Source organism: Bison bison, unplaced genomic scaffold, assembly GCF_000754665.1.
Source record: "Bison bison bison isolate TAMUID 2011002044 unplaced genomic scaffold, Bison_UMD1.0 scf7180017864307, whole genome shotgun sequence".
Lineage (NCBI taxonomy): Eukaryota > Metazoa > Chordata > Mammalia > Artiodactyla > Bovidae > Bison > Bison bison.
In genome coordinates this window covers 7,128,519-7,145,905 of record NW_011494879.1, presented here as the reverse complement: position 1 = coordinate 7,145,905, position 17,387 = coordinate 7,128,519, and the positions used below count along the sequence as shown (strand labels likewise).

The 17,387-nt window shown below is 48.3% G+C and overlaps 2 protein-coding genes across 2 annotated transcripts in view; one reads left to right on the top strand and one right to left on the bottom strand.

Moving 5' to 3' along the window:
• Positions 1-2: 2 nt before the first annotated feature.
• NTSR2 (neurotensin receptor 2) lies at positions 3-7,088 on the top strand (the record flags this gene model as incomplete). The annotated part of the gene is made up of 4 exons (XM_010852113.1): positions 3-413; positions 3,312-3,561; positions 5,626-5,716; positions 6,830-7,088. Coding segments are annotated over 4 exons (1,011 nt in total), but the record flags the coding sequence as incomplete, so codon positions are not given.
• Positions 7,089-15,515: 8,427 nt separating this feature from the next.
• GREB1 (growth regulation by estrogen in breast cancer 1) overlaps positions 15,516-17,387 on the bottom strand; it is an 82,120-nt gene continuing 80,248 nt past the window's right edge. The window contains exons 32-33 of the mRNA XM_010852079.1: positions 17,033-17,171; positions 15,516-15,679 (exon numbers count right to left, since the gene is read on the bottom strand). Of these exons, the coding sequence (XP_010850381.1) occupies positions 15,516-15,679; positions 17,033-17,171 (303 nt within the window). The remainder of the gene's footprint in view (positions 15,680-17,032; positions 17,172-17,387) is intronic.

The window sequence follows — 17,387 nt, the reverse complement described above, 5'->3', positions numbered from 1 at the left end:
ACGTGCTCAGCCTGGCGCTCTCCGCCCTGCTGCTGCTGCTGGTCGGCATGCCCATGGAGCTCTACAACTTCGTGTGGTTCCACTACCCCTGGGTCTTCGGAGACCTGGGCTGCCGCGCCTACTACTTCGTGCGCGAGCTGTGCGCCTACGCCACGGTGCTCAGCGTGGCCAGCCTGAGCGCCGAGCGCTGCCTGGCCGTGTGCCAGCCCCTGCGCGCCCGAAGCCTGCTGACTCCGCGCAAGACCCGCCGCCTGCTGTCCGTCGTCTGGGCCGCCTCGCTCGGCCTGGCCCTGCCCATGGCCGTCATCATGGGGCAGAAGCACGAGCTGGAGACGGCGGGCGGGGAGCCGGAGCCCGCCTCGCGCGTGTGCACCGTGCTGGTGAGCCGCACCACCCTGCAGGTCTTCGTCCAGGTAAGCGGGAGGAGCGAGCCCACCGCCTATGTTTTCATCTCTCACGCTAGAGAGCAGTCAGAAAGTTGGGTCTCACCGCCCGATTAAACAAAGGATTTGGGGAGAGACTTGGCCAAAGGGAAGCACTAAAAGAAGTCCAAACAAGAATGAAATAATGCCATTTTGTGGCGACACGGATGGACCTAGAGATTATCATGCTGAGTGAAGGTAAGTCAGAGAAAGACAAATATTACACGATATCGTTTATATGTGGAATCTAAAGCATAATATAAATGACTAAATGCAAAACAGAAACAGACCCTCAGACCTAGAAAATAAACTTATGGTGATCAAAGGGGAAAGGGAGGGAGAGACCGGGGATAAATTGGGACTATGGGATTAACAGATAAAAAGTACTATATATAAAATAGGCAAGCAACAAAGATTTGCTGTATAGCACAGGGAATTATAGTCAATATCTTGGAATAAGCTATATGGAAAATAATCTGAAAAATATATATGTATGTATGTGTAACTGAATCACTTTGCTATATACCTGAAACTAACAGTATTGTAAACCAACTATATCTCAATAAAAAAATAAAGAGAATTCCAGATTTGAACTCAAGATTGACTCAAGTCTTCCCAGTCTTGCAGGAGTGGTGAGCAAACGTGATTGGGTTTAAGAATTACCTGGAGAGCAGGTAACAAAATGTAGATTTCATGACCCACCCAGTTTTCTGCTTTTCTATTATCACCCAAACTAGTGATATTTAGCCCCATGACAAGAACAACTAGTTTATTGGGTCATTGTACAGATAGAAAAAGAGGCCAAAACATTCAATGTTAATGAAGGATTTCAAAAGAAATACATATATCAACTTCAGTCTTAACAGGAATATGGAAAACTGTGGAAATAGGAATAAAAATGCAACAGGAAAGCATTCCACTTGCTTTCAAAATTGCAAAGAGTTGAACATAACTGAGTGGCTTAACATGCACACACCAGAAGTATAAATACCCTGTCAATATGTTGAGCCCCATCAGGTAATCAACCAACCTCATCTTGTATTTTTCAATCATGTCTGGAGCCCTCTCCTCTGCTCCAGCACCTTGCCAATGCTACCCCATCTTTCCGCTCCTCTGGGGGACACCCAATTCGGGGATCCCAGGTCTCCCTCTATGTTGGTTCACAAGCTTATTTTGATGGAACATATGCTCTTGTAACCTCCTGAGACCTGAGAAAATGTCCATAGAAGGTAAAAACACTTTTTGAGAATTTACGTGTCTGAAAATATTTCATTTTATCCTCTCAATTCTCACAGTATGGCTGGGCAGAACATTACAAGATGGAAACTTTTTCCTCACAAATTTTAAAGCATCAGTCCATTATTTTCTAGCTTCCTCATTGCTTTGAGTGAGTCTAAGGCCAGTTGGCAATGGACAGGGAGGCCTGGCGTGCTGCAGTTCATAGGGTCGCAAAGAGTCGGACACGACTGAGCGACTGAACTGAACTGAAGGCCATTCTGGTTCCCCTCCTTTGTACATGCCCTGTTTTATCCCTTTGGGAGCTTTGGAGACCTACTCTATCTCCAGGTGCTAAATGTCATAAGAACATGCCTTGATGTGGATTTATTTTCATCCATTGTTCTGAGCACCCACACAGCTTTCAGTCTTGAAGTTCATATCCCTCAATTTTGGGAAAACTTTTTTAAAATACAGTTTTATTGATTTATGGCTGGGCTGCATCTTTACTGATGCATGGGCTATTCTCTAGTTGTGGCAAGCAGGGGCTACTCCCTAATAGCTGTATGTGGGCTTCTCATGGTCGTGGCTTCTCTTGTTGCAGAGTGATGGCTCTAGGGAGAGTGGCTTCAGTAGCTGCTGCATGTGGGCCCTGTAGTTGTGGCTCCTGGGCTTAGAGCAGAGGCTCAATAGTTGTGGTGCATGGGCTTAGTCGCTCTGTGGCATGTGAGATCCTGCCAGATCAAACCTGTGTCTCCTACACTGGCAGGTAGATTTTTTAAAATTAATTTATTTATTTTAATGGAGGCTAATTACTTTATAATATTGAGGTGGTTTTTGCCATACATTGACATGAATCAGCCATGAGTGTACATGTGTTCCCCATCCTGAAACCCCCTCCCACCTCCCTCCCCACCCCATCCGTCAGGATCATCCCAGTACACCAGCCCTGAGCACCCTGTCTCATGCATTGAAACTGGGCTGGCGATCTATTTTACATATGATAATATACATGTTTCAATGCTATTCTCTCAAATCATCCCACCCTCGCCTTCTCCCACAGAGTCCAAAAGTCTGTTCTTTACATCTGTGTCTCTTTTGCTATCTCACATATAGGGTCATCGTTACCATCTTTCTAAACTCCATATATAGGCGTTAATATACTGTATTGATGTTGTTCTTTCTGACTTACTTCACTCTGTATAATAGGCTCCAGTTTCATCCACCTCATTAGAACTGATTCAGATGCATTCTTTTTAATAGCTGAGTAATATTCCATTGTGCATATGTACCACAGCTTTCTTATCCATTCATCTGGCAAGTGGATTCTTTACCAATGAGCCACTAAGGAAGCCCTGGGAAAACTTTCTAAAATGTGTTTTTTTTTTTTTTCCTACATTATAGTTTCCTCCACTCTTTTCTCTATTTTTCTTTCCAGCATGGCTATTATTTAGATAGTGAGCATCCTAAACGCCCCGTTTTCTTGTCTTTTCTATTTTCACTGCTTTCCCCTTACTTTCTGAGAATTTTCTCAGCATCTGTAAATCCGCTGTCACCCCCACCCCCAGCCCCGCTCCTGTTGCTGCAGATTCCCAGGCCCTTGGGCACACCTGAGGACCAGCGGTCACCAAGCCTTGGAGCGACCGCCATAACCCTTGGAATCACCTTTTCCAGGTGAATGTGCTGGTGTCCTTCGTGCTCCCTTTGGCATTAACCGCTTTCCTGAACGGGGTCACCGTGAGCCACCTGGCAGCCCTCTGCTCCCAGGTGCCGTCCCCTCCCGCCGCAGGCAGTTCTGCCCCCAGCCGCCTGGAGCTAATGAGCGAGGACAGGAAGACACTGGCCCTGGGGGACCAGGCCGCCCTGGTGAGACACAAGGACTCCCGCCGGATCCGTGGCCTCCGGCGCAGCATCCAAGTTCTCAGTTAAGTTCCCGGTAACCCCGCCCAGAGTGGAAGGGCCAGACCAGGGCGGTCTCCACCAATCCCTGGCCACATGGCCTTGAGCTAGTTCCTCCCTCTATCTAGGTCTCATTTTTCTCTATGCCCTGGGGAGTTATACAATCACCAACAGGCTTCTGTAAGGTACAGTAGTATAATTAAAAGAAGGAATGGGAATTGTGTACACTGACCGCCCCATCAGCTCCAGGGGGGTGGACACAAAGACAAACAGACCCCTGGCTGCTTCTCAGGGAGTCTGATTGTTCAGATGGACACAAGGAACCAATGTATTTAAGGACCCGCTGACCAGGCATTGTGGACGCAGGCCAGCTAGGTCTCCAAATCCGGTTCCCCACTAACTCTCCACTTTCTCTGATGCGACACTGATCTGTGTGTGTGTGTGTGTGTGTGTTTAAGTATCTGGGCAAACTTGGCTCTGTAAGGACAACTTTAAAGGCATAGGAAAGCAGAGGTCTCTCCACGCACCTGTGTGATCCAGGCGCACACAAAGGTCCAGAAGGATGGAGGAAGGGACAGGGTCTCTGCTGCCATGTGTATGTCACAGTGTTGTGCACAGGACTGAAATCCAAGAGCTAAGTGTGATGTGATGTGCCAAGTAGCAAAAGCAGCACGTGAAGGGCCTGGACTTCTTTCCATAGACAATGGGTCATCATTGAAAGAGCCGGGGCCCAGGAATGACAGGGGGACTTGCTCTTGAGATATACATGCTTGGCAGTTTTGCAGGACAGGCGGTTCAGTGCTTCTCAAACTTCCATGCACGGAGGAATGCTTGGGGAGAGTTGTCAGACGTGGACCCCTGGGTCCCCATCCAGAAATTCTGATGCATCCGGTCTGGGTGTGCCTGACAGTCTACATTTCTAACAAACTCCCGGTTGAGGTGGATGCTGCTAGTCCAGGGACCTCGGTGGATTAGAGAATGGGTTTGCCACTCAGGGCAGGAGGAGAAGGAGGGAAGGGAAGGAGGAGAAGTTTAGGTCCATAGGGCCAGTTAGGAGACTGCTGTCACAGTCCAGTGGAGGGAAGATGTGGTCCCCTGGGGTGGGCACAGTGGGGGTGGGGAGAAAGGGAGAGAGGAGAGATGCTAGGGAGTAACTTTTTAATAGACTGGATCTTGGGAGTACTGGAAAGAGAAGACTCTCTGGCTTACGACTTGGGTGTCAGATGGACAGTGGTGCCATCAGTCAACCAGAAAAAGGGGACACAGGAGGGGAGAGGCTTTGTAAGGCAGGGCATTTGAGTTCTACTGTCTATGCAGTTGGGCTTCCCAGGTGGCACTAGTGTTAAAGAACCCTGTCAATGCAGAAGACACAGAGGCATGGGTCCAATCCCTGGGCGGGGAAGATCCCCTGGAGAAGGGCACGGCAACCCACTCTAGTGTTCTTGCCTGGAGAATCCCATGGACAGAGGAGCTTGGCGGGCTACAGTCCATTGGGTTGCAGAGTCAGACATGACTGAAGCGACTTAGCAGACACACATGCACACACATCTATGCAGTTAGACGACCAAGGGGGAATATCCAATCCTGAGTTAGGAGTATATTCTAGTGGCCAGGAGGTTATAGATGTTGTAGAAGTTTCTAGAAGCACATCAGTGGACCAGTTAGGATTAAAGTGGACACTCACTCAGAGGACAGGCTAACAGTAGGTTTAGGGACAGATCCAGACAAGAGTGGGGCTTTCCTAATACCTCAGTTGGTAAAGAATCAGCCTGCAATGCCGGAGACCTGGGTTGGGAAGATCCCCTGGAGAAGAGAAAGGTTGCCCACTCCAGTACTCTGGCCTGGAGAATTCCATGAACTGTATAGTCCATGGGGTTGCAAAGAGTTGGACACGACTGAGCAACTTTCACCTTCACTTTCTTTCCAGACAAGAGTGTGCCAGATAACCTCAAAGTTTCCTGCCAACCCCTAGACTCCAGGAACAAACTCTCAGGAAACACTGTTGTCACCTCGGGCAGCTTCCGCCCCCCCAGAGCTGCATAACTGCTAATGTGTTTGCTGTCTGTCTCTCTCCCCACCTGTCCTGCAGGAGCCATTGTGGCCGTGTATGTCGTCTGCTGGATGCCGTACCACGTCCGCAGGCTCATGTACTGCTACGTCCCTGACGAACGGTGGACCGAGTGAGTGAGGGGAGGAACCCCAGCTCATGGGGGGCATGGCATGGGGCTGGGATTGCCTGCGCTCTCCAGGGGAAGCCCCTGGTTGCTGGCCTCTGCAGAACTCTGGCCTCCATTCTAGCTGGCCCTGCCCAGTCTGTTATCCCAAAAGTTTCCAGTTCAGGGTGGGGAACCAAGCATCATGTAGAAAACTCTCTGAACTTCTCAGGCCGTGTGAGTGGCAGTCAGGGCTTCCAGCCTCCTGACTCCAGGATGGAGAGCTGCCTGCAGGTAGGGAGCAGGGCGAAGGCCATGTTCTCACAAGGAGGGAGAGAGGGAGGAGGCCTCAGAGCTGGGATTCCACGAGCTAATAGAGGCTGCTTAGAGATGAGAGCGTGCACACCCATTTCATGACACAATGGGAGAAAACCCAAGCTGAGAATCCCTTCTCTTCCTTTTGGAAATCACTGCACCCTGATGATAAGCGAAAGTCAGACATCTGAGAGGAGAGAGATCCTATGTGGCCTCCAAGGAAATAGCTGTGTCAACAGATGACTGGTTCTCGAGAGCTGCAATTTCCCCTACACACAGACACACAAGTACTCACACACAAGTACACGCACACATATGCACAAGTGTGCGCACACATGCACAAGCTCGGACACACATGTGCACATATATGAGAGTGCACACACACAAACACACACACAAGTGCACGCATACACAAGCACGCACACACACACACACACCAACATACACACAGGTGCAGCCCTTCCCAAGGCGGCCAGGGAATTCTCAGAATGCCTCTCTCCCCATCACGAAGCCACATCTCCTTGACCTCATGCAGCAGCACAAGGCCCCCCATGCCTCGAGAGCCTGGACGATGGTCTCTGTCCATCAGTAGGTGTGCTTTTCATTCTGCAGGCAGCTGGGCCTGGGAGCCAGGAACAGGGACTCCGATGCTGGGTGGAGTGTGGCAGCCAAGGGCAGCCAGTGCTGATGGAACGTTTCTTGAATGCACGTTGTGCTTCTCGATAGCAGGAAGCAGGCCCTCCTGACCTGGCTCCCAACAGGAAGGGGAGGACCCGGCGGGCAGGCAGCAGGGCCTCTAACCAGCCTTCCGGGTTCCCCTTCCAGCAAGCTCTACGATTTCTATCACTACTTCTACATGGTGACCAACACGCTCTTCTACGTCAGCTCGGCAGTGACCCCTGTCCTGTACAACGCGGTGTCCTCCTCCTTCAGAAAACTCTTCCTGGAGGCCCTTGGCTCCCTGTGTCGAGAGCACCACCCCATGGAGTCATTCCCCCCAGGGACCCCGGAGCCCCGCCCAAGTGGGTTAAGCTTACAGCTCTGGGGCTCCCCCAGGACCCCCAGCCTGGATGAAATTGAATAATGAGCAGAACAACCCTGAGTGCCTAGCCCTCTAGTGCTCAGCAATTTCAACGCTAATAAGTCAAGCCGCGTGATCAGGTGGACCTAAAGGGAGCCCAGCTCTGCTGCTTACCAGCTGTGTACCTGCAGGCAAGTCACTTGCCCCTCTTAGCCTCAGTCTCCTCATCTGTATGAAGGAGATGAATAATACCCATCTTTTCATGCTGTCTGACGACTACATGCTTAGTGCCTAGAGCATAATAAAGAATATATTTTCGCTGCCATTGTTTTTGTTGCTACTGTTGTTACTACTATTATTTCTTTTTTCTCTGCTCTCCTAGAAGTCCACCAGCTTTTACAGGTTGTGGGCTCAGACGTCCCATGAATTTCCACAAATGACAAATCCACAGCACCCAGAGCATGGTTAGGTCACATAAGTCATAGTAAAATTCTCTAGTCTTTCCCACTAAGGGAGCAGCTATTCACCTTACCAGGGTGTTCTGTGCACTTCGGAGAGCCTGTGGTCACCAGCTGCCCCCCTCCTCTCTGGCCTGCATGTCCACCTGCTCTAAAGGACAGCCCTGCAGACGCTCTCCAGCCAGCATGGTGTTCAGAAGAGGTGCACTTCCACTCTTCTCGTCCAGGCAGGCTCCCTCCAGTCCTCCACAAACCCCATCCCCTCCCCTGTCTGCACAGGCTTGACACGCCAGCCTTGCTCCTGAAGCCTTGTGAGGCCTGAGAAAGGATGGTTTTCCTATGAGTGTCTAGAAGCTGTTGAAGCCACAGGCCTGCGAAGGGGCAGGAAGAGAATACTGGGGCGCAGACTAGAAAGACCCAGAAGAGGTTCTTTCTGAAGAACTGTGTTGATGTTTCTCCGAACTGAGTCCAACTCCTGATCCACCATCACCCACCTGGTTCATGTCAGAACCAGCACCTGTGCACACACATCACGTGCACACAATCACACAGACACACCACACGCACCACGTGTGCATAATCACAGACACACCACACACACACCATGTGTATGCAATCACACAGACAAACCACATGCACACAGCACAATCAGACATACCACATACAATCACACAGACACACCACACACATGCGTGCGCACACAGACACACCACACACACCACACGCACACACAGATACACCACACACACGTGTGCACAATCACACAGACACACCACGTACACACAATCACACACAGCACACACACATGTGCACAATCACATAGACACACCACACACACCACATGCACACAACCACACAGATACACCACACACACCATGTGTGCACACACAGACACACCACGTACACACAACCACACAGACACACCACACACACCACATGCACACAATCACAGATACACCACACACACGTGTGCACAGACACACCATGTACACACACAGACACACCACACATGTGCATGCACACAATCACATAGACACACCACACACACCACATGCACACAATCACAGACACACCACACACACCATGTGTGCACAATCACACAGACATACCACATGCACACAATCACACACACCACACACGCGCGTGCACACAATCACAGACACACCACACACACCGCATGCACACAATCACAGATACACGACACACACCATGTGTGCACAGTCACACAGACACACCACGTGCACACAGACACACCACACACGCACCATGTGCACACACATGCATGCACATGTATCACACCACATACTTGACACATACATACTTGACAAATCAACACACTACCCACACACACCTGGATGGGCACCTTGTTTGAAGTGAGAAGCTGGAATGGGCAAGGAAGACAGGACATGCGGCTGGAGGAGGAAGGCCCAGGCTGGGCACACGGCCCGGGGTGCTGTACAGGGAGCGCTGTGTGGCTGGGAGGCGACTGTCCCAGCCCCCAGCCCCAGAGGCTGTGAGAAAAGGCCAGAGGCGATGACACACGCCTCACAGGGAGCCTGCACAGAGCCAACCACCCTCCTTGTCAGGGAAGAAGGACGTCCTGGAAAGGAGTCGCCCAGCGCTGGTCTCGGGGACCTCCCGTCAGGTGGCTCTGCAGTCGGGCATAAGGCCGCCCGGTGGATGGACAAGGACATGCCCCAGATGGGCATGTGGAGGGGCAGCCCCTCTCTGCCCTGCGTGGCTGGGCTGTGGCACTGGCTGAGGACGCCTGTGGTTGTTGTTGTTAAGTTGCTCAGTCATGTCTGACTCTTTATGACCCCATGAATTGCAGCACACCAGGCTTCCCTGTCCTTCACCATCTCCTAGAGCTTGCTCAAACTCATGTCCACTGAGCCGGTGATGCCCCTGTTGTTTTTGGTCAGTCACTAAACCATGTACAACTCTTTGAGATCACATGGACTGTAGCCCACCACATTCCTCTGTCCATGGGGTTCTGGCAAGAATACTGGAGTGGGTTTCCTTCTCCAGGCAGGGATCGAACCTGCATCTCCTGTACTGGCAGGCAGGTTCTTTACCACTGAGTCATCTGGGAAGTCCTGTGATCTGATCTTAAAGGCCCATCTCTGGAGCTCTAGTAAAGAATCTTTGTCTTCAGCTTCTGATGGTCCCCAGCAATCCTTGGAATTCCTTAACATGTAGATAGACCACTCCAGTCTGTGTCCATGGGCCCATGGCATTCTTCCTGTGTTTCTTTCTCTTATAAAGACACCACTTACAAGTAGATTAGGAGTCGACTTGACTCCAATATGATCTCATTTCAACTAACTACATTAGCAACAACTCTATTTCCAATTAAATTCACATACTGAAGGACTGAAGGTTCAGTTCAGTCGCTCAGTCGTATCTGACTCTTTGCGACCGCATGGACTGCAGCACGCCAGGCCTCCCTGTCCATCACCAACTCCCGGAGTTCACTCAAACTCATGTCCATTGAGTTGGTGATGCCGTCCAACCATCTTATCCTCTGTCATGCCCTTCTCCTCCCGCCTTCAATCTTTCCCAGCATCAGGGTCTTTTCAAATAAGTCAGCTCTTCGCATCAGGTGGCCAAAGTATTGGAGTTTCAGCTTTAAAACTTTGAATATTCAGGACTGATTTCCTTTAGGATGGACTGGTTGGATCTCCTTGCAGTCCAAGGGACTCTCAAGAGTCTTCTCCAACACCACAGTTCAAAAGCATCAATTCTTTCGCACTCAGCTTTCTTTACAGTCCAACTCTCACATCCATACATGACTAATGGAAAAACCATAGCCTTGACTAGACGGACCTTTGTTGGCAAAGTAATGTCTCTGCTTTTTAATATGCTGTCTAAGTTGGTCATAACTTTTCTTCCAAGGAGTAAGCATCTTTTAATTTCATGGCTGCAGTCACCATCTGTAGTGATTTTGGAGCCCAGAAAAATAAAGTCTGTCACTGTTTCCCCATCTACTTCCCATGAAGTGATGGGACCGGATGCCATGATCTTAGTTTTCTGAATGCTGAGCTTTAAGCCAATTTTTTCACTCTCCTTAGGACTTCAATATATCATTTTGGGGAACACAATTCCACTCAGCACCACCTAAAGCCCACTCTTTCTGGCAGGGTGGATTGCCACCCAAGGAAAAACCTTGCATGGAGTAAAGATCCTAAGAGAGAAAAACTGCTGCTCGCCAGAGTTCTAGAAGAAAAGGCACAAGGAAACTGGGACAGTCTATTCGGCGAATGACAAATGCAGTCACAGAATTTCTGCTTCTCCTCTAGACCTGAAGGACTTGAAAACTCTGTACTGGCCTTTCCAACTGTTTCGCTAATTAAAATGCTAATTCCTTTTGAGCTGGAAGTCTTCTTAAGCCAGTAGACTGAAAAAGAAACAGCAGCTGTGGACACTGGACTTGCCCTTGGTTCATGGTTTTCCCTGAAATGAGGGCTGTCTGCAGAATCTGAAGCCAGACCTGAGAGGTTTAGTGCAGACACCTTTATTGGAAGTGGTTTCTAAACCTTGATGCTGGGGGTTTCCTGGACTCTGGATGGTACTTATGTGCTGCCTGTGGTACATGCATGAACCCACAACCACCTTCAACAGGCAACCCAACACCTCTCCTCTCAGTGAGAAAATTTGGGATCAGTATTTTTCATTGCACAGAGTCTTAGAAGCCAACAGCACCTACTAATATACAGCATTTGGTGGGAGTAAATGACTCAAAATAAGAAGTAGCTGTGATGTTAATGGAACTGTCCTTACACGTGCAGGGATGAATCTAGATTCATTTTGTCACCTGAGACCTGTGTGATCTCAGATGAGTCACCTAGCCTTTCTGAGCCCTAGTTTCTTTTGTGTAAAATGATACCAATGATCTACTTCAAGTGTTAATTGTGATGATTAAATGAAATAATGGACATTTAGTCATCAAGTAAAATACATAACCATAGTATATGGTGAAAAAAATTTGCTACTCACTGTTGCTGATTTCATAGCTAACATATGGAGCTGGTTGACTTGGCAAAGGAACCAAGAAGCGAACCCAAGTCTCCCAGTTTCAGATTCCATGCCCTCTGCACTGCCACATCCTGTGTTGAGAACACTGACATCCATATAAATGTTGCTCGATGTTGCTCCATATAAATGGAGCACGATTTCTCCTCCTTTATTGCAAGAGTCTTAGATTGCTGAAAGCATTCAGGAAAAAAGAATCAGTATTATTGGTGTGAACTTACTATCGTTATCTGGTTTTGGGGTGACTGTTATCTGGCCTTGCAGAAGTACAGGATTCCATATTTCCCAAGGTTCTGGGAGAGTTTTTTATTGTGTTTATGTACACATAAAAATTAGCACTTTCACGATGTATGCAACCATCACTACTATCCATCCTAGAACATTTTCTGGAATTTTTATTATACAAGAATCCTCTCCTCTTTGAAGGCTAATTACTGTAGACCAACCCTCATTTCTGTGAGTCTTCTTTCTCTACTTCTGCAAGAGATGTACTAGTCTCCCCTTCTGATTACACAATTTACCCCTTCTCATATTTCTCAGAGTTATTCATATTTCATAGTTGGCATTTTTACAAAGTTTGGGGACAGTCTTATCACCCTGAGTAGAACCTGGGACTTTAACTTAAAACATCCTATTGCCTATTTAATTTTTAAATATGAAGTCCTAGTCTGATTAGCTTTCTTGACACAATCTGTCAAGAAAATTAATGTCATTATTGATAGTTTTAGATATGTTCTTTATTCCCCAAGTTTTCTTGCTTTTTACCCCCTTCCCCTCCCCAGCCCACTCAACTCCTACACTGATTTTGTCAGTGCTGATTTTCCCTTTGATGTTTAAGGTGTTGGCCATCCAGTTTTTCCCTTTTAGCAGCTACTCTAAATGTTTTTAACACGTTTAAATGTTCCTTTTTCACTAATTATGTTAATCACTTCTACCCCTAGTAAACCAAGAATTTGTGCTCAATTTCCCTCATTTTATCAATTCCTCCATCACTGACCACTCCCACCCCCAGCTCCCATGTTGGGATCAGCTAAGATAGAAGAGATTCATTCATTCACTCCGTGGGCATTTCACGAGCATCCACCATGTGCTGGGCATAATCACGGCTCTGAGAACAGAGCAGCGAAACTATCTCATACAATTCCTACTTTCAAGGGGAAAGACCAAGAAAAAAAGCAGAGACAACTAAACACACTGTGTTCTGGTACACTCAGTGAGGGATGACGACACTGAGGAGGTGGCTTTTGAGTATTAAGGGCCCAGAGGAAGTGAGGGAGGGGTCCAGGCAGATGTGAGGGGGAGGAGCACCCTGGGCAGAGGTGGGCACTGGCCTGGCAGTGGCCCCAGAGGTCCAGGAGGGCCGGGCAGCTGATACACAGTGGCTCCAGAGGTCCAGGAGGGCCGGGCAGCTGATACGCAGTGAACGGAGGAAGAAGTAAAGGGTGAGCAGAGATTGGGAACATTCCTTGTGCTGTCCTCTAGACTTTTTTCGGCTCACCTCCCAGCTGTCTGTTTCACTCTTGAGCTGGTCTATTTCATCTGCCCACTGAGGTTTTAACTTCCAAGATCTGTAATTGCTGTGTTTTTTTTGGTCCTGGATACAACACCATCTTTTCCCCTGAATTCAATTACACTTCTTTTATAGGATTGTTTGCTGTACTGACTCATTATGGAGGTTATCACCTCCTCCCTTATAACATTTCCTTTATTTTTATTATGAGTTTTACTTGTGAGTTTATTTTTGTATTGTCCTAGGGAGCTCATATCTGCTATTAACTGCCTCAAGTGACTGTGGGGACAAAACAATGCCACAGAGAGGGGGCTGCTGTGAGTTTGTCTTATTCACAAAGGCCTGGCCCCCCAGGGCCCTGCCTACCTGGGGATCCACACTCTCTCAGCCTGAGCTTCAACCCATCAGCTGCAAGGAGATCAAACCAGTCAATCCCAAGGGAAATCAATCCTGAATATTCACTGGAGGGGCTGATGCTAAAGCTCCAATACTTTGGCCACCTGATGAGAAAAGCCAACTCATTGGAAAAGATCTCCTGATGCTGGGAAAGATTGAGGGCAGGAGGCAGCACAGGATGAGATGATTGGATGGCATCACTGACTCAATGGACACGAGTTTGAACAGACTCAGGGAGCTAGTGAAGGACAGGGAAGTCTGGCATGCTGCAGTCCATGCAGTTGCAAAGAGTGGGACATGACTGAGCAGCTGAACAACGAGCACATTTTAGTATACACTTACTTTTAAGAATTTATTCTTTTATTTCCCAAACTACCCTTTCTGTCACACATTGAGATTTCAAGCAGGTAGTTCTCTAAGATACTGCAATTCATTCCCACCAAAGAAACAATACATGCATTATGAATTTTATTTATAAGGCTGGAACAAACAAGAATGTTAGGTTTTTTTTCAACTTTAAATTAACAAATAAAACGGGAAGAGCAGCCTAGAAGCTACCATTTATGAAAGACTCAAGAAGGTAGAACTCAAAAAGGTAAGTTTTTATTCCAAAATAGGAATAATGACATATACAAAGTGATCGTTTTTTTAGAAACATTGATCTAAAATTTTTATACTCATGGACTATTTTTTTTTCCTCAGGGAAGAAAAGATTGACATTAACTCTTTGGCATCATCTTTGAACATAATTCCTTCTCGGATTAGTATCCATTAGAGTGCTTATAAACGTCTAAGATGGATGGACAAGAATGCATTCTGCTGATTCATTTCTGAGGACCTTTCAACTTTTCCTCTGGTTACGGGCCACTCCACAAACAGTGTGGTGGGCTGGGGAGACGGACCCCGGAGTCTGCTCTGCTTCTCTTCTTCCCCGGAGTCTGCAGCTGTGTGATCCTGGGGCGATGCACTGTTTCCATCTCAACTGGCTCACCTTTCAAACGGGAAGAAAGATGCCACAGCACAAGGCTGCTGGAAAGGGTAAGCAAGATAGTGAAAGCACCTGGCCCTGGGCCCAGCCTCTAGGGGGCACCCTAACATGCTGGTTTAAAATGTATTCCGGCAGGCAAGGCAGAGTACGGGTATCACAGTACAACCGTGACCTTGTCTGTCCCCTTCCTCTCTGGACAAGGACCAAACATTCAGAAGAGAAGACGAGCAATTCAAGGAGATTAAAAACTGAGCTTCAATAAATTAGAGTCAGAAGTCTAGTTCTTATCAGCTACTTTCCCTATCGCTTTGGTTGTTTTCATTGTGTGTTTCAAGAAAGACGTTTGGCTCTCTTTCCTTTGTAAGGCAAACTCTGTTTCTCAAGGTCAATCTCTGCAACCCTAATTTCCTTCCTGCAAGCCCTGTAGTTTTTTAAAAAAAAGTTTCTTTTCACTTTTGCCCTTTCTAAGAGGTAGGGTATTTACCCTATACTATTTTAATAGAATCGTATTTGCTCTGAAGTGAAACTATTTGTTTTACTTTATTAAATTTGATGCCTTTGGGCTAGTTTCTAAAAGAGTAACCTTACACAATTCATAATTAAGTGAACCTACTTCGTTTTTCCTTGTGTCCAGCCTTTATGGTTAAAATGGTCTTTTGGACTATTGTTCTGGAGTAGGTTAGAGGGAAACCTACTTAGCCAACACCACATCCATCATCTGAAATGCTGGCATCTCTACAAAATAATCCAAGAGGGATCCTTCAGAACTAAGAGGAAAGTCAAGTTTGTCCAAGTGTGTCCGTGGAAGCGTATGGATGTCGTGACAGTAAGCAAAACTTTGTTCTTCATAAAATGGACTTTGATACAGGCCAGGGCGGTGGGGTCTGGCCCGGAACCTAGGGGTCTGGGGTTGGAGTTCTTGCTCACCATCCACTCGTCCCTGTGGCTCTCAGTAAGTCTCCACGCATCTCTGGGACCTATGGTTCCCTGGCACCTACCATGAAGGTGTGGCAGCAAACACCACTGGGTCCTGTCCCGGTCCAGACACCCCGGGGTTCTAATTCTTCCTTTAGCCTCAGCAGCCTGAGGTTGGGCAGGCTCCACCCTCAGATGTGCCGTCCGGTCAGGAAGAAGAGTGGCCGGTCCTCCTTGGCGTTGGCCGTCTGGAATTCATCTCGCAGCCGAAACTGCCACTCGTCTTCCAGCTCCAGGCGGACGACTGTCTGGCGGAGCGAGTTGCGGTCCTGACAGATCACACACAAGGTGGCACCTGTGTGGACAACGGCAGAGGTGTGTGAACGGAACAGGGGAGTTTCTGCGCAGGAAAGCTCCCGCCCGGCTGCCGTTTGCCAGAACAAAAGACGATGCTGCTTTTGGAAGGGAAGGGCCAGATGTCCAAGCGAGCGCCTGTTTCCAGGGGCTGCTTCGCCATCTTAGCCAGATGACGGATGAGCGTGTGACTTGGCAGGTCTGGCAGATGAGACAACGTGGAACCAAGAAATGACGGCAAAGAAGTTGAGCAGACAGGGAGAAGGAGAAAGACTCTTAGGATTACAAACCAGCATCCTCAGGTCCAGCCCTGGTGGGAAACACCCCGCCCCGCAGCCTAACCCTGCCCTCTTCACCCATCGCAGTCGGCTGCCCGCCCAGGCCCCATGCGCCTCCTGCCTCTCCTCCTGCCTGGCAATGTGAATTCTCCTTCCTCTCGAACCCTAGCACACATCAATAATCATGGGTGTTCATACCATCTACCCCTCTATCTCCACACCCTATCTTTCTATTAGACAAGATGTTTCCCAGGAGCACAGAATGTTGCGGAAACCACTATTTCCCCAAAGCTTATGCAACCCCAATGCTCACTCAACACCTCGCAGAGAGGAAGGTGGGCGTCACGGCCAACCAATAAAAAGTGAAGATCAATTAGGGATGCCAGCTGGATTGGAAATAGTGTTTTTAAGTCATACTGAATGAACGTTTCCCACTCTCAACCACTCCAGCATGAAAACACCTATAGAGGGAGAAAGATGAGAAGGAAAGTAAAGATGCACGCAGCCCAGGGCAAAGAAGAACTCATCCACCAAGAAGAAAAATGTCTAGGAGGTCTGCATGCTTAGGCTAACAGCCTGGCCTGAAAAGCTACAGAAAAGTTGAAAATATCTGCTGGTCACTGGGAAGAAAGGGGATGTGTCTTATCTCTGTGCAAACAGGTAGAGGGGAAGAGCCATCCTGGGATCCCACCCCAGCTTTCTTGTGCCTCCCTGGAGAGCCGGGGAAGTCACAAGCCCTGAGTCTCAGTTTTGCTGTTCTTGTTTAGTCGCTCAGTCGTGTCTGACTCTTTGTGACCCCGTGGACTCTAGCCCACCAGGCTCCTCTGTCCATGGGATTCTCCAGGCAAGAATACTGAAGTGGGTTGCCATGTCCTCCTCCAAGGGATCTTCCCAACTCAGGGATCAAACCCATGTCTCCTGTACTGGCAGGCAGATTCTTTCACTGAGCCACCAGGGAGGCCTGAGTCTCAGTTTACTTGTTGCCAAAAAGGATGAGGACCAGGTTCACCTCCACAGAGGTGCCAGTGATGACAGCCATTCAAGTCAAGGTCCACCATAAGAGCACAAGAAGTTACCTTTCAGAAAATGAAACTTTTTCAAAAAGCTAGCTCCCACGAAAGAGTCACAGAGGTACAGCAGGAGTCCACTGAACACGAAGTCAGAGCAGCTGATGTTTAAAGAGTGGGGCCTGGAGCTCACATAACACACAGAGATCTGGGGGGGGAAAAATGGAATCCATGAGAAAGGTCATTTTCCATGAAACACCCCACAGCACTGTGCTACAGCTTTGCATCTAACACACACTAACTGCCAGGTCCAGCTCAGGCTTGGAGGACCAAACACAGCATTCAATGTCATTTCCAAATGTTATGTTCTAAACATCAACTCCGAGACTTACCCAGATATATCTATTCATTACCTCATTTGAGA